Here is a 23,049-nt window from a genome sequence, read left to right as displayed (position 1 = left end):
CCAAGAATCAGAGTTTACGGAGAAATACCTGCACAATGCAATTGGGATTTGTCCTTCAGCAGGTCATGGTTGTTGGCGCCAGATGTTTATCCACGGCAGGCACGGCACTGTCGCCGATTTGCGATCAGATTGATCGGACAACTTACATACCTTTCGACAGACTTCGACGACAATGCAGTTGCTGGACCTTCCGGCTGAGATTATCCTCGCCTGCTTCTGCGAACTGCCATTCAGCGACCTAAACAACCTTTTCCAAGTCGGCAACCAACATTTGTACACGCTTCTTCACGAATCGGTCATCATTCGATACCGTGCAGAGCTGGAAGCCGCAGATGTCGAGGAAAATCTCCACCTACTTGGGGGGACGGCTATTTCGGATCGTAGGAAACTCCTTCGCGAGCGAGAACGGCGCTGGATTCAGTTAACTCCATTGAGTCGGCACACCATCCGCCCCGATTTTACAAGCGCCTCCATATACGACGTGGTCGGTGACATTTACCTGGTTGGTGACACTCCAGACGCGCTTTCTGGCCTGCCAACAGCCATAAGATACACTTACACATCTCCATCTTCGCTCGAAGAAGAGAACTCAACACCAGCATGGCGTTATATTTCTGCACAAAACTCTAAACCAATCATCGACTTTGTTGTTTCATTGGCGTCGCACGATCTTATCGCGCTGGTGACATGGTATGCGGTGGCATCTGTTCAAATCCAATTGGTATTCACTTTCTCTAAAAGTAGTCCAGATGCTCATGATGCGACCCTAACATCAATCGACATTCAGCTATTGCGGTTTTCGACTGGAGCCAGACATCCGCTCGGACCCCCATCTGATATCCATGTAACCACCTCCCCTGCAGCTTATGGCCGGCCAAGCGTTTCTATCGAGGTGGTCGACAACTCCCTTGCGATTTCGGCGATATACTGGGCTGCCTACACCAACGAACACGACTGTCTCTGGGTGTATGACTGGCTGTGCGGCAAGCTACTCCTGGTATGTCCAACTGTACCCTCTGATACTCACCACTCATGACAGCCAGCAACCCCGTCGCATAGCCAATAACGGGGTTGGGTTTCTTACAGCCGACACGCTTATCGCGCCGAACCCATTTCATCATTCGCTGGAAGTCTTCTCCATTCCAAGGGAGCCTCCGCCCGAAGGAACAGAGCCTCCATATCCTATTATGCATTCCTTCTGGCTGCCCCAATTGAAACCAGGGTTCATGACGCTTTCCTTCCATTGTCGAGGGCACCCCAATCCGCCTCCTCTTTCGCGGTCCGCCACAGAGTATTACTATGCCCTCCCCAGCCGAGCCAAGTTTCCATCCCGCGGTTCAAACTCTCTGCTACTCTATACCTTCTCCACTGGCTCATATCAAGAAACAGACCAAGAGCTCCGAAATCACATGTTTGTCGTCGATCGCTCGCAGTTCATTTCTGCTGTTCAAGCATTCACCACTCTCGAAGACCACGAGGACTCGGACGCCACCAGCATGCACGTAGAATGGTCTCAGTGGGGTCCTCAATGCACTCGTTTTCTCGACGCATCTGTTATTTCCCAACGGTACATCACTACAACGTGCGGCCAGCGCCTTGTTTGTATTGCTCGAGATGCCCAGAACGACCCCGCTCCGATTAGGATGCTTTATTTTAACGAATATGCTGTGAAACAGTTGAGAGAGGACTTGAGCTCTCTTCAGGCTGATTCAATCGAGTCGGCAGGGTCGCTTGTTCGGCTCGTAGAGGGCGATCCTCCCAATGCGACCGAGTCAAGTCTGCTCCATTCTCTTCCCAGTGCAGCAACTGTTGTGTTCGATGATCCTAATAATCTGATCTCACACATCCCATACGCCGAGGTCGTTTCCAAGGCGCAAGACTTTGCCTTTGGCGCTCTAGTCATCAACGACGAGAACATCATCGGGGTCAAGGCAAGTGTCAGCTCATTCTGCTTCACATTTCTTCGCGCTGATATTTTGATAGTTCTCCGGACCTAATTTGAGAAGACTTGACTCGCTCGATGTTCTTCATTTTGGATAAGTGGTACTTAGAGGCATTATATCTGCAAATAGACTCATAGACTCATATCGTCCAAAACGTTGTTCAGGATTATCTGTCCATATACGATGTTCCTCGATCTCCCCGAACGGTGATTGAGTCACAACACACAGTCCTGCATGTGCTCAGTGCCTGGTCCGTCCCTCAATCTCCCGCCAGTTCCGCACCAGCATCTGTTGCAAACTGACCGAACCGCCATCGGTTGAGCTGCTCTGATCGACTTTCGAAGAGGGCAAAGAGTAGTCTGAGGTCGCGTCTGCAACCAAGGCTTCTGAGCTCCGCCGGTCAGTTGGTGCAAATGGCTGGTTCCATGCAGAAAACACAAATTCCGCAGGATTTGGATTCGTGTGCGCCGCAATCTCATGCAGATCGCGTTGGATAGCGAGACAGAAACCGTCGAGGTTGAGGTCGTTTAAATCGTAATTGAAGGGATTTTCAACTAGATGCTTGATAAGCCGCGGAAGTGGAGCCAAGCAATAAACGCGCACTCTCTTGCCCAATTTCAAGAAAACCAAGAAACAGGAATGCAGCAAACGCGGTTCCGGGAATCGTAACCCAGCCAAGCAAGCCAACAACTTGAAAGGGCAAGAATAAAAGGTAGAGCCTCCGTCGGATGTTAACATGGTAACGGATGATTATCTTTTTAGACTCACCAAAGAGATACTCGAAGGTGCACTTGATACGCAAACGGTAGCGGAGTAGAAGCTATTCGGTCGAGATTTGCTAATGCGTCTTGAAGTAAGCCGAGGTTGGTCACATACGCGCTAGCGGGGGCAGGCAAGATCCATGCATTGCCCAATAAATCTAGAAAGTGCCGGTCAACTCAAGACAACCTAACTATCATCACGAAAAGAACACCCACAAGATATATATGAAGACAAATAGATCGTAATTTCGAAGGGAACGTTGCTGTCGGTCAGCGGGCGGATGCCTTTGAGCTTTGACTTGGGCCGCTTTCCACACAAGTTGCAAGAGAAACAGTCGAAAAAACCTATTTTCGGTGGATTGCGAGCCGGACCCAGCGGCCTATGTACATCCACGTCAGCCAAGGCAGCCTCAGGATCGAATGTTTTGGTTCGCCGTGGGTGATGGGTCTGTGTCCCATGCTCGGAATTTTCCTTCTCTGATGAACTAGCGCGATCACCCCAACTTTCTACCCAAGGATATTGAGGGTCCTCACAGGCTTCCCAGAGGGGCAGTAACTCCTTTGATAGATGCCCTGATTGCTGACTAGCGAACCGTGGTAGGAACGAAATGAGGGGATAGAGGTCGTCGTAATAGACTCCCGGCTCCTGGCGGAGAAGATGCTGCCGGAACCGAATAAGTGGGACTTAGACAAAAGATTTCAGAACCGACCTTAACAGAGACCGAGAACGCTTGAACCAGATTCAGCATCGTCTTCTTCTCAATGGTACTTTGAAGAATAGTCCAAGTTTTACCACCTGTTTCGGTTCTCTCAGTGGCAACATGGATCCAAATCTAGGGGCGTGTTATAATGTGGTATGGTTGATCACAAGCCTCACAATTTGAGCGAGATTTCGGGAGGCAATGGCTATGTTTGTCCACAATTTGCGGCCTTCTTGGTACCTGAAGATGGCTCAGGGGAAGCGATGAGTAACTAGAAAAGGCGTGCCTTTCGTAAGAACTTGAAGTTCTGAATGAGATGACAAGACCCAGTACGGTACCCAGCACCCCGAACAAGACATTGTTTATAGTGAGGTTGTGCGACGTGAGCTTCGTGATACAGGTCACCACTAGAGAAAATAGCCGGGGTCAACATATGTTCAGGACATAAGGGAAGCGGCATACTCGTGGAGACGAGAGTTAACAACATAACGTCGAACCAGATATCATTGAGCACAGTGGCATTCAACTTTTTCATGGTCCAGCCCATAAAGAAGTTGTCTTGCGCCATGGGGTGTGAAAGTATCCAGGGTTATGAGGATATAGGTAGTGGTTGTGCTGGTCTTGCGCTACCGAATTAAAGGTGTGTAGCCTCATGGAGGAAACGTGTCCAGGTTGCGAAGTTCCCGCACTGACGCCGGCGCCGTTCATTCGAGCTTCCTCGTGGATGTTGAGATTCTTCCCGACCTCCATTGCATTGCATCAAGCATGTCCTCAAGGCCCAGGTATAGGCAGACGAAGCTTAAGACCTGAGGCTTAGACCTCGTTCTGGACGAGAGGAAATGTGACGGATCACGGTGCACGTGCATAATCTGTCACAATCACATCGCTTTTTTTCTGCGCGTCCTCTGGACGGCGCGTCGGTGAGTGGGTTGCTACGATTAGGTGCGGGATAATGTAATCTTCAAGCCAGATGCTCCTCCTGCATGGGCTGTCGGCGCTATCCGCCCCCAAACGCGAGTCCGTCTTGGCAGCCATTCAGAAACAGTGTCCGATTATCTTGACCATCGACGCTGTCTGGATTCACCTTGTGAAATGCCCTACTCTCGTCGCGCAAGAAATCCTCTCCAACCCCCAATCAGTAGAGCGCCGCGCTCTCGATCGTCTACTCGCTTATGGAGATAGCATCCAACTACCCAAAACCACAGACCGGATTCGTGAGGGTCGGAATGTTGTGTTTGTTTTCCCCCGTCTTGGGTCGATATCGCCTTGGTCTAGCAAGGCAACAGACATTGCTGGGATATGCAACCTTAGAAGTGTGGTCGAGCGGTTGGAACGGAGTGTTGCATTTAGCTTCTGCACCAAGGACGACCAGGAGTTGACCGATGCGCATTTGGCCTCATTTTCGTCACTCATTCACGACCGTATGACTCAGGCCATCCTTCGTTCCCCTCCAGACGACGCAACATTATTTGAACACCATGATCCCAAACCACTCCACACTGTCGACCTCACAGGGAGCCCAAACCCCAAATCGACCCTGATGTCAGCCAACACCGAACTGGGTCTTGCCCTTGCAGCAGACGAAATGGATTATTTGGTTGACGCGTATACTGGGCATCGAAATCCCACCGACGCGGAGCTTTTCATGTTCGCCCAGGTCAATTCAGAGCACTGCCGCCACAAAATTTTCAACGCTGACTGGACCATCGACGGACATCGGATGGAAAATTCTCTCTTCCAGATGATTCGCAACACGGAGAAGCTACTGACCGAAAACAACACCATTTCTGCCTATTCGGACAACGCTGCTGTCTTGGAAGGCCACCCAGCTCCTCGTTTCGGCGTTGTCCCTGCTTCTTCCAATAATCTCTATCAGCCTAACGAAGAGGACATGCCCATACTCATCAAAGTCGAAACACACAACCACCCCACTGCCGTCTCACCGTTTCCTGGTGCCGCTACAGGTTCCGGTGGTGAAATTCGGGATGAAGGGGCTGTCGGTCGGGGATCTAAACCCAAAGCCGGTCTATCTGGCTTCACCGTTTCCAATCTGCTCATACCCGACTACGAACAACCTTGGGAGACGGACTTCGGCCGACCCTCACATATCGCTTCGGCTCTGGACATAATGATCGACGGTCCACTCGGCGCAAGTGCTTTTAACAATGAGTTTGGACGGCCTGCGTTGGCTGGCTACTTCCGCACGTTTGCAGAGCGGGTTCCTGGAGGGGAAATTCGGGGCTACCACAAGCCCATCATGATCGCTGGTGGTTATGGAAACGTCAGAAGACAGTTTGCGAAGAAGGACCGCATAACTCCCGGCGCGAAGATTGTCGTGCTAGGCGGACCAGGTCTACTTATTGGTTTGGGTGGTGGAGCCGCTTCAAGTCAAGTTTCTGGTGCTGGCTCTGCTGAGCTCGACTTTGCATCAGTGCAGCGGGATAACCCCGAAATGCAACGACGATGTCAGCAAGTCATCGAAACATGTATTAATCTCGCTGACGGCAACCCAATTGAAAGTATACACGACGTTGGAGCTGGTGGATTGTCCAATGCGCTTCCCGAGCTGGTCCACGATTCCGGCCTCGGTGCGAGGTTCGAGATTCGTGACGTTTTGGTGGCCGATTCGTCGATGTCGCCCATGGAAATTTGGTGCAACGAGAGCCAGGAACGTTATGTTCTTGCTATTGCAGAGGACAAAGCGGAGATTTTCACGGCCATTGCAACTCGTGAACGGTGTCCATTTTCTATCGTCGGCGTCGCGACACAAGTGGAAGAACTCGTTGTGACCGATCGACTTCTGGGGCAGGACGTTATCAACCTCACAATGTCAACGTTATTCGGAAAACCACCTAAAATGTCGCGCAAGGTGGATACACTAGTCCCCACTCTCGTTTCGTTCGACCCATCCCTCGGCACACCCTCAATCCAAGAGCGGCTTATTTTGGCTGTTTCAAGGGTGCTCCGCCTTCCGAGCGTAGCTTCAAAATCATTTCTTATCACCATTGGCGACCGTACGATAACTGGACTTGTTACGCGCGACCAGATGGTTGGGCCTTACCAAGTTCCCGTTGCTGATGTTGCCATTACGCGTGCTTCGTATGGCTTTGATGTTCAAGTTGGAGAAGCTATGGCAATGGGTGAGCGGACACCTCTCGCCTTGCTAGACCCAGCTGCTTCTGCTCGCATGGCTGTGGCCGAGTCCTTAACCAACCTCGCTGCTGCAAATGTTGGTGATCTCAGCAAGGTCAAGCTGAGTGCCAATTGGATGTGTGCTGCCGGGAAGGATGGTGAAGGTGCAGGCCTGTATGCAGCCGTCCGAGCGGTTGGCGTGGAACTCTGTCCCGCTCTCGGGGTGGGCATTCCTGTTGGCAAGGATTCAATGTCCATGTCGATGAAATGGCGGCAGGATGGCGAGCAGAGGGAGGTCAGCGCTCCGTTGTCGTTGATTGTGACCGCTTTCGCGGCAGTACAGAACGTCGGCAAAACCTGGACGCCTCAACTTCAAGCGCTGCCAGATACGGTCCTCGTGTTTCTTGATCTGGCGAGCGGGAAAAGGAGGTTAGGTGGATCTGCCCTTGCGCAAGTATTCAAAGAAATTGGCAACGAGGCCCCGGATGTTGACAGTCCCGATACGCTCAAGGCATTTTTTGCGGCAAGTCAAAACGCGAGAGACATTGTTTTGGCCTATCACGATCGTTCTGATGGCGGACTGTTCACAACCGTTGCGGAAATGGCCTTCGCGGGTCGAGCAGGGGTGAGGCTATCACTCAATGAACAAGACCCCGTCGCAACTTTATTCAACGAGGAACTTGGTGCTGTCGTTCAGGTCAGCAAGACCGACCTGCAGCAGTTTACGGACATTTTTGTTGGTGCTGGATTTCCGCCTTCTTCCATCCATGTCGTTGGTGAGGTTGTGGTGGATTCAACCCAACCATTCATTATCGACCAAGGCTCCGAGACAATCTTCGCCTCAACTCGACAAGACCTCCAACGTATGTGGGCGGAGACTTCCTTCAAGATGCAGTCCATCCGAGATGATGCAAATTCTGCTCAAGAGGAGTTCGATCTAATCAAAGACGATAGTCCCGCTGGTCTCTTTTACGACCTCACCTTTAAATATTCTCCCGCTCGAAACTACTTCCGCCGACCTCGAGTTGCCGTATTGCGTGAGCAGGGTGTCAATGGGCATGTAGAGATGGCCTGGGCTTTCCATCAGGCCGGCTTCGATGCTGTGGATGTGCACATGAGTGACGTTCTCAGCGGCACTATTCAGCTTCACGACTTCCGCGGGCTCGCCGCATGTGGCGGCTTCTCTTACGGCGATGTTCTTGGCGCCGGGAAAGGCTGGGCGCATTCTGTCTTGCTCAACTCGACTGCTCGAGAACAATTCACGCGCTTCTTCACTCGCGACGATACCTTCACGCTTGGTGTTTGCAATGGATGTCAATTCCTCAGCCACTTACGGGATATCATCCCTGGAGCTGAAGACTGGCCGGACTTCAAATCAAACAGGAGCGAGCGATTCGAGGGACGCGTTGCCGTTGTCGAGATCGTGGACAACGAAGTTTCTCGAAACTCTGTGTTTTTACGCGACATGACGGGTTCGAAGATACCAATTGCGATAGCTCATGGCGAAGGCCGGGTCGCATTCGGAGATGCCAGCGGTGCTCAGCGAAATCGATTAGAGCATGGAGGCCTCGTTGGAATGCGTTACGTCGACCGGAGCGGGAAGCCAACGGAAATATACCCGCTGAATCCAAACGGAAGCCCCGGCGGGATAACTGCTGTCCAAACGCCCAGTGGACGCGTTTTGGCTCTGATGCCGCACCCAGAGCGGGTTGTTGCGATGGAGAGCAACAGCTGGTACTCGTCCGCGGTCAAGCAGGAGTGGGGTAATGTTGGGCCGTGGTTCCAGCTCTTTGCGAATGCGCGCAAATGGTGTCAATGAGGTTAGTACCCCTTCCCGTCTGAGTGACTGCGTTAATTTGGACCATAGATTTGTATATAAAGTGCCGCACGATGTAGCGTTAGATTGTGAAGTACAAAACAAATGTAGACTTGGGTAAAATATTTAGTATTAGGATTCCACAAACCCTAGCTTTTTTTGTTATGGCGCTCTGAACTCGACTCGGTCCAGCACGTTCATTTACAGATCGGGAATTTTCCTACGCTTGACCCTGGATTCGAGCAACGACTTTGAGACGTCACACGTGACCGTGCCCCTCTTTTCACCCTCACCGGATTCCATGAATGGAAACTGAGAAGTGCTATCCTCGGTTTCTCATGCCCTCGCAATCCCTGAACTACTTGAACTCATTCTAGAGCACCTTCCTGCCTCGTCGTTCCTGGCGGGTGCTCTTGTTTCGCAGTCATGGGTAATTCCCGCTCAACGCAGGTTATTTCGAGATGTCTCGTTCACCGACAGCACAACCTTTGCATTCGTTCAACTATACCGTACAATCCAACGCAATCGTCACCTTGGCTCTTACGTCCGGTCTTTGACGTTGGTCCTGCCAGGCGGCGAAGACGGGTTAAGTAACCCACAACAAGCGCTCGAGCAAATCGTGGATCTTCTGCCATTCATCTCCCGCCTCGGTATTACCTTTCGGGCAGGCTGGGCTCGTCCGACCCATTATCGGCCTTTAGCATCACCTTGAGCATCCAACGGATTCTGGCTCTTTCAACAATGCGTCAAGTCGAGTTCCGAGGCTCCTTAAGGACCTCCGACGTTTTACAACACTGCTTTGCGCGCTGCTCACCCACCGTTACATCCATATCTTTAATGGAAATCAAAATTCAACCCTTACTACTCGTTGGCAATTCTTTCGCTATGGGAAATTTAGACCAAATCTCCCCGACAGAGCTGATTCTCGGTGGTAGCGCACTGCAGTGGCTTACTAGCCCGTCGAGTCCCTTTGTGTGGTCTCGACTGACCACTCTAGCAATAGCTTCTACCGATTTTGCCAAGCTGGAGGTATCACCCTTGAATGTACTCTTCAGCTCAATTCAAAGACTTCACGGTGCGTAACATAGACATCTGTGAATCCACTTCATTCACTTTCATAGTTTACCAACTGTTGGGCTACAACCTTAGCGCTATATCACGTACCTTTGCCAAAGTCATGGAAGCAGCCATTCTCCGAGTTTTAGAGCTCACCGTGCACCACGACCGGCTGCTTGCACTCGAGATATTCCTCTCTCTTTGCCACACTTTCCAGATGCACACACTCGTCATACATATTGGGTCGTTCCAGGTCCACGACGACTGGTTACAGATGATTCGTGACAAAGTGGACAATGAGACGGAGAAGTGGTTTATGGAGCAGCGGCTTAGAAGACTGGAAATCGAGCTGACCGGGCCGTTCTTGCCTTCACGGTCAAGGAGTGCTCTGGCCAGATTGGAAGAATGTTTCCCCCGGTCGAAAGCTATTGCTCCTGAAGGTGTACATCTGAGCAGAGTGGTCGATCTAGAGGATGAGGACGAAGATGGAGAAGTGTAAAATACTTGATAGTTGAGCCATCGAAGTGATTGCAGACGTCATCGACCGAGCCGATGACGCACGGCGTTCACAAGAAATTAGTTCCGGTTGATCTGATCGTCGTAGAACTTGATTCCAACCACCACAACGAGTCGGTCGCGCTGTTGCCCCACAGTCATGAGATCGGGTGGTGGCAAGGTTGTGGGGCTAACGCAAGGGCGTTGTTGCATTTGGTAAGAGATTCCGTCAGCTTTCCAGATGGTTTATGACGAGCTTCAGCGCCGACAATGCAGAACAACGTGGCGAGGACTGCCATATAAGTCGATACCACCAAGGTGTGCGTCGCCGAGATAAACTGAGAAGCTGGTTACCACTCCGTCGCTCATGCGGTTGTTGGAGATCACAAGAAACAGAAGAGCGTGGAGGCGGAGCGAGGAATTCAACCACCGACGCAACCACACAACACAACACCAGTCCACCGGGGCTATAAAGGCAGCTCTCGCGTTAGAGTTTATACAGCTACTCGCCCCCAAATACCTCCAATCACCATTTCTCTCGGAGTTTCACTGTCCCAGCAATGAAGTCCGCCTTCCTTTCTCTCGCTACGGCTTCAGTCGTTGCTGCTCGCACATTCACCGTGAAGAACAACTGCGGCTTCACTATCTGGTACGCACTCCGCGCGCTCCATCTTTGGTGAAAGCTGTTTGCTAACCGCGCTGGCAGGCCTGCCATGTTCACCGACCTGAATGCCGGAAGCGCCGCTCCGGAACAGACGACTGGATGGGAAGCGCCAGCTGGCCATTCTGTCTCCTTCGGAGTGCCAGATAACTGGACAGCGGGTCGTATTTGGGTAAGTCATCTCCATTCCAGGCCATTCCGCGTTGATCTCTGGCCAGGGCCGAACAGACTGCGACTTCTCGGTCAACCCCGGGCCCACCTCGTGCTCAACTGGGGGTTGCAATGACGGCCTAGTATGCAATATCAACAATGGAACGGTATGTTGTGATGTTATAACAGAGACTTGATATTTACGACGTTCGTAGGGTGTTCCTCCAGCCACAGTTGCTGAGTTCACACTTTCCGGTGGAGGCACGACGGACAACTACGATGTTTCCTTGGTCGATGGTTCCAACCTCCCGGTAGAGATTACCAACAATGTTGGCTGTCCTATCCCGTCCTGCCCAGTCGATTTGAATCCCAATTGTGAGTTCCTTATGAGATGGCTCTGGGCCGTTGTGTTGTTGCTAACAGACTCGTATGTAGGCCCATCCGAACTTCAGCATCGCAACGCAAATGGCAACGTTGTTGGCTGCTTGACCGCGTGTGCTGCCAACCTCGATGGCAACCAGGGTGCGTTCTCTCATATTTACCGCCTGATAACTCGGTCCTGACCAAGACATATCTAGCCGACTCACCCAACTGCTGCTCCGGAAGCCACAATCAGCCCGAGACGTGCCCGCCTGAAGGTGTCACCGACTATTCGTACTTCAAAGGCAACTGCCCCAACTCGTATGCATACGCTTTTGACGAGGGCAGCGGCACGGCGTTGTGGTACTGCGATTCGAACTTGCGCGCAGACTATACGGTCACATTCTGTCCTTGAATTTCTACTTTCAAGCCAATCTCGTGTACAAATTATTCGTAAATAATCCAATTGTAGCATCAGATATACTTAACCCTTTGAGCTGGTTTCCATCGAAAGGACCAAACACTGCTACTTTCGTTCTTATCCTGCCAGTGTGGTAACAACTCAAAACCGCATCCTTGCTACCTTAGTCGATCGTTAACTTGAATGCATTCAGGTGGAGGAATAAGTACACGATACAACAATTAGGTTCCTCATAGTAAATGTGCTACGTCTGGACACATAGCTTGAGTGGACGCGGGTTTCCGTCGATACTATTCTCGTCCCGTTTCCGCTTTACTCCAGAAAGCACGCTCTGGTCAGCATCTAGCGTCGAGTTTTCCATGGGAATTGGAAGTTCAGTGTTCACTCTGTCTATCGGCGATAATGCTGACGCTGATAGCGGAGTCGGATTCAGCAGGCTCAACTCAGCACTCTCAAGTTTTTCAGGTAACACGATCTCGCGCGAGATCTCTTCGGGTTTCGACTCAGAAGAGTCCCATTCCGGCGCGTGGAATGGCTGAACTTTGGGTTTCTTGGCAGCTCGGCGTCGAGCAGTGCCAACGTCGACAGTCCAGGGAGCCAGCGCGCGGGCGAGCAGACCACGACTCGCTGCCTTGGCATAGGTTGGCAGTTCGAAATCGAATGTGATTCTGAGCCCAGTCTCGTGTCCGATTTCTCGAGGCACGTTGATGACCCAGCCAGTCGGACTTGGTGGAAAAGTTTCAGTCAACTTGACGATGTTGGGATGGAAATGGACGGGAACGGGAGGCGGGGCCATCAAACCCGGTCCCCGGAGGAGCGCGGGCCCCGATGTTGTAGCAACGGCCTTAGTAGTAGGTCGAGAGGGCAGAGGGCGGATGGGGCGGGCTGATGTGGCGGCCATTTTGGCCGGGGCTGGCCTAAACTCCGCCAAAAGAGGAACAAGATGCCGCAAAAGCTTGTCTGCGACGCGGATGACAATGCGCTCCTTGAGTTTGCCTCCGACGAGTAGCTGCAAACGCTCCGCAAGGCCTATCACGACCTTGGCCTGTAACTCGACGCTCATCAGAGCGTTTCTGATTTGGTCTTTCGGCATGCCAGCGGGCGCGGGCGCGGACTCTGAGTCCGTTGACAATTGTGGTTCACTGCAGTGACTGCACAAACAAGTCAGTAGACCGTCGATGGATGATAATTTGGACCTGGTGGCACACTTTTCAGTTGCAGTAGCATAAGCCTTCTCCAAGCTTTTCTTGACGTCGGCCTCTTGCGCCTCTTTGCGCTTAGTGGCCTCTCGGTCAAGACCCGTTGCAGTGCCTGTGATTATCCATTGGTACGCGAGGGCCGCCAACGAAGTCTCCAGATGGCCGCGAATCGTCCCCGCAACCTCAATAAGATGAGCGTCGGGCTCTGTACCGTCCTCCCTGGGCTTTTTGAGCTTGCTTGACCGAACAGCCTGCAGTAGACGGGTAAGGGCAATCAAAAACCCGTCTTCTTCGACGCCGAGTTCTGCAAGCGCGTCCTGCTTGGGAGAGGAGGTTTGGGTTTGTGGTTTCTTATCATTTTCTGAGTCGGCCATGGGTAGGGGGGGTTGGATAATGAGTCACAATCTGAGTTTCAAGTTGAGGTCTCTTATAGGTGACCGGCAGTCAAAGCGCAAGCTAGATTGTAAGCCAGCATATGTCAGCCTCGGCACTGTGGACACATAGCAAGGCCTGGAAGCTGGGCGTACGTTGGGAAGTTGAGGGAAAGCGAAACCCAATGATGGTCAGAGTCAGAGTACAATAGCACGTCAGTCACACCGGCTCGTGATAACGTGACACTCAGAGCTCTTTGTTGACGCGGTGCAAAACTCATGCTGAGGACTTTCGACGCGCCGTTACACGCGTTGTCTCTCCATTTGAAGCACAAGAGCTTGTTAAAATAGGGTTACGTAACTGAGTGCAGCCGGTGCACAGCAACTTAGCACTTTCGCGGTTAGTACTTTCCTTTGACTCACTTTACGCTGACATACCTGGACAGTGTCGGTCTTGGACAACAACACGTGAACAAGCATTGGGAAGGTAGTCGCTGACAGTGGTGTAGTCGTGCGCCACCAGTCTCGTGTCTACTTTTGGGCGATACTGATATTTCCACAGAGTTCTTGTTGTTTTAAAGTTGCGGGAGTGCTGAGATTCAAGTGGGCGAGATGCTCGCGATAGATTGTGAGTGCTTGACTGACTTGATCTGTCGGCGCTGACATGTTGTTTCTGCTTTCCAGACAGACAACGACAGCCTCCGAGTCGGCCCTCAGTGGGAACGAAAATCTGCTGATTCTGCTCATTTACTAGTAGTACTTATGTGTGTGTGTGTGTGTGTGTCATAAAAACAGGCAAATTTGATGCAATGCAGACTTAAGAGTGAATGTTGGCCACAAGACAGACAACTTTAATAGCTCGAAGGGCACCGTTTTCCGTGTAAGACTTGTCAAGTACTACTCGTGGGGCAATAATTCAGTACAGGCGTCTTCCCAAAAGACTTTCCCACGACGTGACAACGTGGATTTCTCGTGAATATTACTTAGCAGATAGCATCGTCAAAACTTGATCAAATGGCCGTGATGACTTGCACCAACTATTCCCTGACCTCTGGAACGTCTCTCCTCGTCCTTACAACGGCACATGGTGTAGTTGGTTATCACGCTCGCTTAGCTCAGCTTAAGTATCTCCCGAGCGCAGCGAGGCCGGGGGGGGAGGGGCCCCCCGGAGGTCAGTGTATCTCGCGAAGCGACCCGGGGGGGAGGGGCCCCCCGGTGACTGTTTTTCGCGAAGCGACGCCGGCTGAGGCGGGACGCCGAAGGGTGTGTCCGAGCGAAGCGAGGCCCGGGCAGCTGAGGCGGAACGCCGAAGGGTGTGGCCTCCAGTATTCTTCAGTATCTCCCGAGCGCAGCGAGGCCGGGGGGGAGGGGCCCCCCGGACATCGTCACACGCACGTGCTTTCGTCACGGTGGCCCAGTATTCTTCGTGAAGCGACCAGGGGCCGACCACCATGTTTCGCGGAGCGACCGCCGCAGGCCGAGGGCCGAACGACATCCCGAGCGGAGCGAGGTCCGCAGCGATCACCAAATGACCGCGGCCTACCACATTGTCACACGCACGTCCTTTCGTCACGGTGGCCCAGTGTTTCTCGCGCAGCAACCCGAGGCCGCAGGCCGAGGGCCGAACATTATCACACGCACGTGCTTTTGTCACGCCCACGCCCAGCCCCCGCCGCCACGTGAGTTGAAACTCACAGAATATCCAGTCACGGGCCAGGATAGGCTGGTTTCAGCGCCCTCAGCGTTCAATCTAGGCTATAGCCAATCCTACCCTTTCACCAGGCGCATGGTGTAGTTGGTTTATCACGCCCGCTTAGCATCGGGGCTCTCTTGGAGGCGCCCTCGTCGCTGCGGGAGGTGTTGGGTTCAATTCCCAATGCGTCCACTTTTTTCCCGTACGTCTTCGCGTCATTCACGCCACGTCCCCGCGATCGTGCGCCCACTCCTGACGTCCTGACGCGCCTCAATCCCGTCCCTGACCCAACGCGAGTCTCGCAGCGGTACGGCCAAGCGTACGCATCAACAACCGATCCGCGCCTCCGCACCCGCGTCACGTCGCCGCGCGACGCCGTCGATCGTTCACATGACTCGCGCAATACGGAATATCGAGTCACATGCCAACAGCGTCGATCGTTACAACTCTCTTTCAAACCACCACCATGCCCACCGCGCCCTTTGACTTGAAAAGTAGGGTCAAGCCTTTCAAGAGTATGTCATTCACTCACTCTCCAAGCATACTAACGGACAGCAGTCAGCCCATACTGTCTGCGGCGTCATAATTACACAGCAGAACTCACCTACGAAGAACGCCTCCATCTCTTGCGTGGACCTCCTTCTGTGCGCGTTTAACAACTTTCTAGTCACATTGCCGCTGAACAGCAGTCAGCACCCTCAGCCAGAGCCACGTAGAAGCAAATAAATTAGATGCGCTGTAATCATCATTCCACGTGACACCACACGTCCCTGCCATTGCTGGCCCTGCAAAGCTCTCCGCGGGACGTGCGTGCAGGCTCGCCGCGTCCTGCGCGCGCGCCGCCGCCGACAAAGGACGCGTGTGTCGGACGCGGCGCAGAGGTGGAGCAGCGCAGGACGCCGGCGCGGCCCCCACATGCACGCACGCGCACACCGCCGACGCCCACGTCACACCCCCGACGCCGCGACTATAAAAAGGGCGCCCACCCCCCATGTCACGCCCGTCGCTTCTTTCCCTCCTTCCACCACCATGCCTCTGGCAAACCGGGCGAGAAGGAGCGATGGGGAAGTCTATGACCAACGAATCGCGGACGCCCAAGAAAACGACCCTGTTCGGCACCACGCCCTCACACGGCTGCTCACAGGCACTGTTCACTTCAGAGCCCTCACACCCTCTGCCGAGTACATACACGACCGCCTCTACAAACTCTGGAAACTGTTTCTCGAAAAACGACCACTTGGTGCGGAGCATTGGCCAGTAGTCATCAAGGAGGGGGTGGTTATTCCAACACACGGTGCGTGTGCTATCTATCTAGCTCACTTAACTCTGACAACCGTTTTTTTTTTAGACCTTTTGAAGGACTTTGTTCGCTTCCTTGCCATCGTCGTCCAGGGCAGAATAGCTACCTTCGCCAAGAAGAAAACAATTCAGTCGTATCTCTGGACTTTCTTTGCGCTCTGGCGACGGCGAACATTCGACTGCCTCCCCAAGAATCTTCGCAACAAGACTTTCGACTACCTCAACTCAACCAACTTCAAACAAACCATCACCCTCACCACAGCCTCCCGAACCAAAGAATACGCCGACATCATCGACGTCGCCATTCTCATCAAGGAGATCTTCAAGGACAAGACCTGCTTTCGCACTCATCACGGTCGCATTATGGCCATCTACGCCATCCTCCTTGCCGCGCTTTCCAGCGAACGACCAGGCGCGATTATCGAATCATCTAACTATCGCGGCTCCAACGAGGCGCTTGTTTGGGGCGACCATCAATTCTGGGTGATCCACAACCCTGACGACACATCCCGTCCGCTCATCGCTCTCATCACAACGATACGCCTCCTCAAAGGTCTCCGAACCGATGACTCTGCCACCAAGCAATTCTTCATCCTACAAGAACCAAGCTCACATCGACTTGTCGACGGCCTCTTGTATGCCCTCGTTCTTGCTTTCAATGACGACATCTTCCAGGACGTCAAAACCATTGAAGAGATCTTCCATCCCAAATACCCCACTACCGGTTCTCACATGCTCAGAATCAAGGCTGACAAGCAAAACCTGCCGGTAATACGAAAAGAAACAATGGTAAATGGCATGTGGTCCGTCGCAAACGAGCTGGCAATGCCATATTCCATGATCGCAAATCGTATGCGGATGCTCAGCCTCAAAGCCGGCTTCAGACGTGCGTTCCACTTTCCCCCTCCCCTCCCCTTGTTGTTGATGATATTTGTTAGATTGGATTACGTTTTATTGCTTCAGGCGAGGGACTGCAAATCGACTAGCAGGCGAAATCCCCGCCGACGAACGGAAACTGCTCATGGGACATTCTTCAAACTCGAACCAGTTCTATGTAACCGACCATTCCTCCCATCTCCTGATTTTTAATCGCATTTTCAGACGAGCTACATGTCGCGCCGGTCGACGATCGATTTGGGGGCAATTTTGGCTCAAAATACCAACGGGCCAGACCCAGAACATCAAACGGTAATAAAGGCGCTGGGCGGGATGTCCCACGATTTGGATCCTAATGCGCCTCTTACTCTTAATGCTGCCGAAGTCGCGGAGATGCTCGCAGAGCCGGAATTGGTCGAGCTGCGAGAAAAGCGAAAGGAGGTTTCGGAGCGCATTGCGATGGAGAAAGCCAAGTTGGAGGAGATTCCCGAAGACGACGACGAGACCCACCAAGCGCAATGTGACGTAATCGAAACGCTGGAGGAGGAGGAGCTGTCTTATTTCCAGAGCCACAAGGCAAAGATCTCGACCGAGGAGCGCTTCCGATTCGAGGAAAAACGGAAGAAATACTTCGACGAAGCCTCGATGCGGCAGCTGACGGGACAGCAAGGTGGCCCGAAGCGGACACCAATGGCGAACATTTCCGTCAATTCACCTCGACGAGTCGCACCGCAGCAGTCGACTTCCGCCCAGAAGGAGAATGCCCCGCGGGCACATCCTGCGGTTACCATTGGTGGCCGACCCCATCCAGGAAGCATTCGCCATGATCAACACCTTCGATCCTGTTGAAGATAATCGCTCAATTCACTTTGTGTCTTGCGCCAAAGCACTCATCGGTCTCCCGGCACGCCCATCCGCACTGTGTTATCCCGGCGAAGGGCCTACGCAAGAAGGCAAGTGCCCAGTCTGTGACGTTGAGCTTTCGTACGTGTTCTTGCCCTTCTGCCGCTTCGTTTTCTTATTTTATTTCTAGGCCTCAAACACACACATTCAGCGCCAACAATATGGCAACCCATATTCACAAGTGTGTTCTTGATGACGCTCGCATCAAGGCAACGGCGGAGCTTGAGAAAGAGTATTCTCCTCAGTTGTGTTGGTGGAAAACCTGCAAAGTCAAGGGAGTCTTCGAAACGCGCGCGAGTTTTGCTGCTCATATACGCCACCATACCGAAACAGCCAAGAACGCAGGCTGGTCCGGCAGCAAAGCAGTCTGCCGTTGGGTCGATGAGGAACAGCAGGAAGTGTGCGGAGATATTGAGTGCGACGAGGAGCACATGGGCCGAGCTCACCAAATTAACGTGTGGCCTCAAGTCCGTGTGGAGTACGACGCTCTTTCTTCGGATACGTGCGTGTTTCTCCCTCAGAATGATTTTTTTTTTCGCTGACTCGTGAATACAGGTTTATTGACATTGACGGCGATGGCGACACATGGCGAGAGCGCTGTAACGAACAGTACATGGAGCTCTACGAGCCATTCGCGGTTCGCACAGAAGACGAGGTCGAATTTGACACCAAAGGAGTCACTTTCTCAGAAGGATGTGTTCTCTTCGAGAACGGCGAAGGGTTCGGTGGCGAGCGACCCGAATACCACGGCCATATCGAACGCCTGGTTGCCCTCGCTGCCCCTTTTGCGTTCATGAAGACAACCTTGACATTGTGGATCGCATGCGCCAACATTTCACTAACAACGCTTTCCAATTGCATCTCAACTATCACAAAACGCAAGTAATCGCCGCAACATCCCCGCGAACATGCCCTGTCCCTTCCTGCGGCCCAAAAACTTTCGATTCGTTTGATTTGCTTTACCACATGGTTGCATTCCACCGCGTTCCCATCTGTGGCTCAACCAAGCATCTTCGCTATCGTCAGCTTCGGCTTCCACAGCGCGAGGACATGTTGGTTCCAGTGGCGGAGGGCGAAGAGAATGGGAGAGAGAACCCAAAGTCGCAGAAGCGCGCGAGAATGGTTATCTATGACTCGTCCGATGAAGAAGAAACAACCGCGCCCGTCATCGATCAGCAAGAGGGTACAAGTGCCGCTGCTGGCAAGCGCAAGCGCGACGACGACGACGAGGATGAAGAAAAAGAGCGTCCCCGTCGGAAGCACGTGAAGCGCACAAACCGCGCCGCCGATAAAACCCATTACTGCACCGCCCACCGCCTCCAATTTGTCGACATACGAAACCATATCCCATCCTCTTGCACGTCGACTACCTTCCGTGTCCGAGATGAGAAGATGACGAGGACGGTATGGGGACCGACTGTAGTCTTTGCCGAGTGGCTTAAGACAGCACCACGAGACATTGTGCGTCCGCCGGTTATTCCTGCTGCTACCCTACAACTGACCTGTCTCTTGTTAGCCTGCGGAACCTACCGAAGCTCAAGGTGCGCGCAAACAGTCTGTTAGCGTCAAGAGTACCGAGGAGCTCCGCAAATTCAAGTGTGATGGGTGCAAGCGCGAGTATGCATCGATTGTCGACCACTTTAAGAATATTCGCTCCGACAAGTCCAAGTGCGTCAAGCGCAGGTTCCAGACGCGGCAGGCGGATGGGACATTTGGAGCGGTAACTGCTCTGGCCGCGACGTAAAATACTTTTACCTCCCTACTTACTTAACCTACAACTCGGTTACCTACTCTACTTACTCCCTCTACTTGTTACGCGATACTCTGCATTACCACCGTAGATAGATTGGTTATTCAAACGAGCTCGTTTGCCACCCCTATTGGTATTTTGGTTTCAAATGTAACCAGCGTGTCCATCTTTTGCTCCCTTCGACGGGTCCTATCAACCACAACTTTTGTTTCCATGCTACGTTGACCATCTAGCGAGCAGTTCTGACCGAGGCAGCTTGAAGTAAAAGCCCAACAGCAGCCCTCTAGTTACATTAAAATCCGAACACAGAGTCACACCCTCGGGCTTCGTAGAAGACTCTTCACTTTCTCTGAGGAAACTTTGTTGTGGCACTCAAGGGCCAGCAGACTTTTCAATTATAGGTTTCCCTGAGTTGAAGGGGAAAGTTTGATTTACCTTTGCTGCGCACTCCGAGCCTAATGGTTCCGACAAAACCAGCATACTTATATAGTAGAGTGAAAGCGTGAATAAGTGGACCACCTCTACAGTACCTCCAATGCCGGTAAAAAAGCCCACTTCCTGAGCCGCTCCATCCAAAACATCACCTACTCTACCTCGTGTGTATAGCCCTTATCGCCCATGAACTTAGCAGAAACTCCTCATAGTGGCACAAGACTGAACCGTCAAGGCCGCGCCATTGCACGCATCGTCTACCGCGACCGCCAGCTCAACTTTAAGCTCAGTCGATGGACGCAAAAGGCTGTAGGCCAGAAGCTCCGCGTCTCCCAGAAACAGATCAGTCGCGCCATCAACAACCCGGACAACGACGACGTTGGGGGCGACCTCACCTTTGTCGCCAAGGCTAAGATGTGGCAGCGACGCTTCCAGACGAAGATAGACCGTGACTCGCAGCGGGCCAAAACGGAATCAGAGCCCGAGAGCTGGGCCTCGGAATTTATGGGCACTGATCACGACAACGACGACATCATGTGCGACGTAGAGTCCAACGCCGACTCAGACTTGAATCAGCCTGCGGTACCGTCATTCATTTGTGTTCGAAGCACTCGAGCTAATAATGTCCACTGGTACAGATTTCCAGTGAAAGTTTCGGCCCAATCACACGCGCCAAAACCAAGGCACGATCCAACAGTGCTGTTGCCAATGCACAAGATTTGAGAGAGGTTTGGTGTTTTCGTCCTACTAAGTATGCTTGGGGTCTGAATAAGTTCTAAAGAAAGGAGCAAGTCCGGCAACCTCACCAGCTGTCGACCCCGTCCAGTGCCAAGTATCCGTGCCAACAGAGACCGCCATTGTTACCGGCCTATCGAAGAGCATGTCCAAGTTCCTTGCGGATGTCAGAGGCTTGAACATGGTCCATCACCAGGCAATGTTCGAGGCCAAGGGCTTCACCTCACTCACGAAACTGCTCGAATACGCGCGTCTCGACGAAGCCGAGCTCGCGAGTGCGCTGGAAATCCTGTTCAAAAACGAGCTGTCGGAGTGTGACCGCTGCTTGCTCCGCTTCGCTATCCGGGATCTGAATATTTGAGTCGACGGAAAGTGCCAGTGAAAAGATTCCGGAGACTGAATTTGGTGCACTATTGTACATTTCATTCGCACCACTCTATTATATGATGCTTTTGATTCCATGCTGGCGCAAATTGACCCATTCGGGGCGAGCTGTAACTGCCTTCCACCATCTAGTCGAATAGTGAGCACGGACCCGGTCAATGTCTGAGCTATGGCACCAACCTGATCACATTCGGGCGCCTTTCGTCTCCCATGATATTAGCGGTGCCCTCGATAGAGAAGGCAGGCATCGAAATCAGATGGAACAAGTCGACGAGAGTTATATCCTGCCAGCAAAAACTAAGACCAAGGTCTCAAAATGAAGCATATGCGCACATTACCAGCAATGTACTCCTGCTTTCTCAAAATCTGTTCGTAGACGTCCATTTTTGCAGCGAAGTCTTCCAGCATGTTTGCCAGCGCGGCTTCGTCCACCTCGAGACCGCGTTTCCTATGAGTACTTTCAAGTCATGAACTGAACAGTGACAGTGTGAACCACTGACGGCTTCCCCAGCATCTCCCAGCCGAGTTTGGTGACGGCTGGGAAGAACGTGGTGACCTCCACAGATGCTGCTTGTTCGAAGATTGCGCGCTCTTCCAGAGACGGTCCAGGGAGAAGAGAAGGCCCATGGTCGGGGTATTTCTCAACGAGGTATCGACAAATCGCGCGAGTTTCGTAGATCACAAACCCATTATCGTCCTAAAACACAACTGAATGACAATTCAGCAGAAGAGTTCGTGACGCACCACTACCGGGACCTGGCCGAATGGATTGCGCTTCAGATGGGCCGTCCCCTTCTGCTCTTTGCCAGCATAGTCGAGCACGATGTACTCGAATGGAATTCGCTTCTCTGCGAGCACAAGGGCGACAACGCCGCCCCCAGCGCTAATCGAAGGCTTTGCATAGAGTTTAACGACCATGGAGCAGAACAATCCCTCATCCTTTCCTCCTCGCGCATATATGGGCTAACGGCTCATGAGCGGGCGGGATCGTGCCGGGCGAATGGTGTAAGCATGCAAGACATGTCGGTGTTGGCGGGGTCCAAACAAGAAAATCGCCATCCCTTCCCGGAGCCAAACTAAAGTCTATGACACAGGCGGCAGCCTACCAAGCAATTAAAGCAATCGAAGCAGAAAAGCCTCGTGTCCAGGAGGCGCTGGACCGCAGGGATACGAACACCAACCTCATTTTTGCCCAAGATGCAGCAGAACTTGACGACGGCGGCGTTCCCTCTCCGTCGCAAATCTGGAAATCTATTCGACATAAGGACATCTCGAGGAACATACGACAGTTCCTGTGGCTAGTCATCCACGAGGGATATGTACTTGGGAACCGCTGGAAGAATTTCAATGGCTTCGAGGACAGAGCTATATGTGAAACTTGCCAGTGTGAAGAAACCATGGGCCACATCCTAACGAGCTGTGACGCACCAGGACAAGAAGAAATCTGGAAGCTCGTCAGCGATCTCTGGGAGCGGAAGACAGGCGCCCCACTAACCAAGCCCCTCCTTGGCGAAATCATGGCCTGTGGCTTGATGAAGAAGAAGGCCACACAACCTAGGAACGGCCCGGGAATATCAAGGCTATTCCGGATCGTAATCTCGGAATCCGCACACCTGATATGGCGTCTACGGAACGAGCGCGTCATCAACGAAAAACGGCCCTCAACACCCGAGATTCGCAATAGGTGGAGGGAAATGATCAACCGCAGACTGACAATCGATCGATTGCTAACAAACAGGGCGAAATACGGCTCGAGAGCCGTGCGCAAATCCCTCGTGCTGCGGACGTGGGCCGGAACGCTGGATAGCGAGGACTATCTCCCTCGGGATTGGACCAGGGAGAGCGGAGTTTTAGTGGGTATTGGGTAGCGGCGATGAAGGAGACTTTGGTGTCCGGAGCCATCAAGAGCTA

The 23,049-nt window shown here is 52.6% G+C and overlaps 8 protein-coding genes across 8 annotated transcripts; 5 read left to right on the top strand and 3 right to left on the bottom strand.

Annotated features, from left to right (window-relative positions):
• Positions 1 to 2,183: 2,183 nt before the first annotated feature.
• Positions 2,184 to 3,973, bottom strand: MIND_01259500 (uncharacterized protein; the record flags this gene model as incomplete). Its single annotated transcript, XM_037369079.1, has 7 exons — positions 2,184 to 2,497; positions 2,547 to 2,662; positions 2,712 to 2,862; positions 2,921 to 3,365; positions 3,415 to 3,537; positions 3,582 to 3,645; positions 3,705 to 3,973. 7 exons carry the CDS (start codon positions 3,971 to 3,973, stop codon positions 2,184 to 2,186), a joined length of 1,482 nt encoding a protein of 493 aa, XP_037214285.1.
• Positions 3,974 to 4,375: 402 nt separating this feature from the next.
• Positions 4,376 to 8,356, top strand: MIND_01259400 (uncharacterized protein; the record flags this gene model as incomplete). Its single annotated transcript, XM_037369078.1, has 2 exons — positions 4,376 to 4,638; positions 4,681 to 8,356. 2 exons carry the CDS (start codon positions 4,376 to 4,378, stop codon positions 8,354 to 8,356), a joined length of 3,939 nt encoding a protein of 1,312 aa, XP_037214284.1.
• A 738-nt stretch (positions 8,357 to 9,094) lies between these two features.
• On the top strand, positions 9,095 to 9,908 carry MIND_01259300 (uncharacterized protein; the record flags this gene model as incomplete). The annotated part of the gene is made up of 2 exons (XM_037369077.1): positions 9,095 to 9,428; positions 9,475 to 9,908. The coding sequence occupies 2 exons, from the start codon at positions 9,095 to 9,097 to the stop codon at positions 9,906 to 9,908; spliced, it is 768 nt and encodes a 255-aa protein (XP_037214283.1).
• A 556-nt stretch (positions 9,909 to 10,464) lies between these two features.
• MIND_01259200 (Osmotin, thaumatin-like protein) lies at positions 10,465 to 11,490 on the top strand (the record flags this gene model as incomplete). The annotated part of the gene is made up of 6 exons (XM_037369076.1): positions 10,465 to 10,553; positions 10,611 to 10,737; positions 10,784 to 10,882; positions 10,931 to 11,090; positions 11,151 to 11,237; positions 11,294 to 11,490. 6 exons carry the CDS (start codon positions 10,465 to 10,467, stop codon positions 11,488 to 11,490), a joined length of 759 nt encoding a protein of 252 aa, XP_037214282.1.
• A 250-nt stretch (positions 11,491 to 11,740) lies between these two features.
• MIND_01259100 (uncharacterized protein) lies at positions 11,741 to 13,069 on the bottom strand (the record flags this gene model as incomplete). The annotated part of the gene is made up of 2 exons (XM_037369075.1): positions 11,741 to 12,647; positions 12,705 to 13,069. The coding sequence occupies 2 exons, from the start codon at positions 13,067 to 13,069 to the stop codon at positions 11,741 to 11,743; spliced, it is 1,272 nt and encodes a 423-aa protein (XP_037214281.1).
• Positions 13,070 to 15,788: 2,719 nt separating this feature from the next.
• Positions 15,789 to 18,723, top strand: MIND_01259000 (uncharacterized protein; the record flags this gene model as incomplete). The annotated part of the gene is made up of 7 exons (XM_037369074.1): positions 15,789 to 16,053; positions 16,108 to 16,944; positions 16,997 to 17,112; positions 17,160 to 17,727; positions 17,786 to 17,918; positions 17,968 to 18,339; positions 18,393 to 18,723. The coding sequence occupies 7 exons, from the start codon at positions 15,789 to 15,791 to the stop codon at positions 18,721 to 18,723; spliced, it is 2,622 nt and encodes an 873-aa protein (XP_037214280.1).
• A 1,482-nt stretch (positions 18,724 to 20,205) lies between these two features.
• Positions 20,206 to 21,115, top strand: MIND_01258900 (uncharacterized protein; the record flags this gene model as incomplete). The annotated part of the gene is made up of 3 exons (XM_037369073.1): positions 20,206 to 20,601; positions 20,658 to 20,747; positions 20,801 to 21,115. The coding sequence occupies 3 exons, from the start codon at positions 20,206 to 20,208 to the stop codon at positions 21,113 to 21,115; spliced, it is 801 nt and encodes a 266-aa protein (XP_037214279.1).
• Positions 21,116 to 21,193: 78 nt separating this feature from the next.
• On the bottom strand, positions 21,194 to 22,056 carry MIND_01258800 (uncharacterized protein; the record flags this gene model as incomplete). The annotated part of the gene is made up of 5 exons (XM_037369072.1): positions 21,194 to 21,266; positions 21,319 to 21,422; positions 21,472 to 21,586; positions 21,639 to 21,835; positions 21,883 to 22,056. 5 exons carry the CDS (start codon positions 22,054 to 22,056, stop codon positions 21,194 to 21,196), a joined length of 663 nt encoding a protein of 220 aa, XP_037214278.1.
• Positions 22,057 to 23,049: the final 993 nt, after the last annotated feature.

Source organism: Mycena indigotica (assembly GCF_014461135.1).
Source record: "Mycena indigotica strain 171206Taipei chromosome Unknown Mind.scaff0013, whole genome shotgun sequence".
Taxonomy (NCBI): domain Eukaryota; kingdom Fungi; phylum Basidiomycota; class Agaricomycetes; order Agaricales; family Mycenaceae; genus Mycena; species Mycena indigotica.
This window is presented reverse-complemented; position numbering and strand designations above follow the sequence as displayed.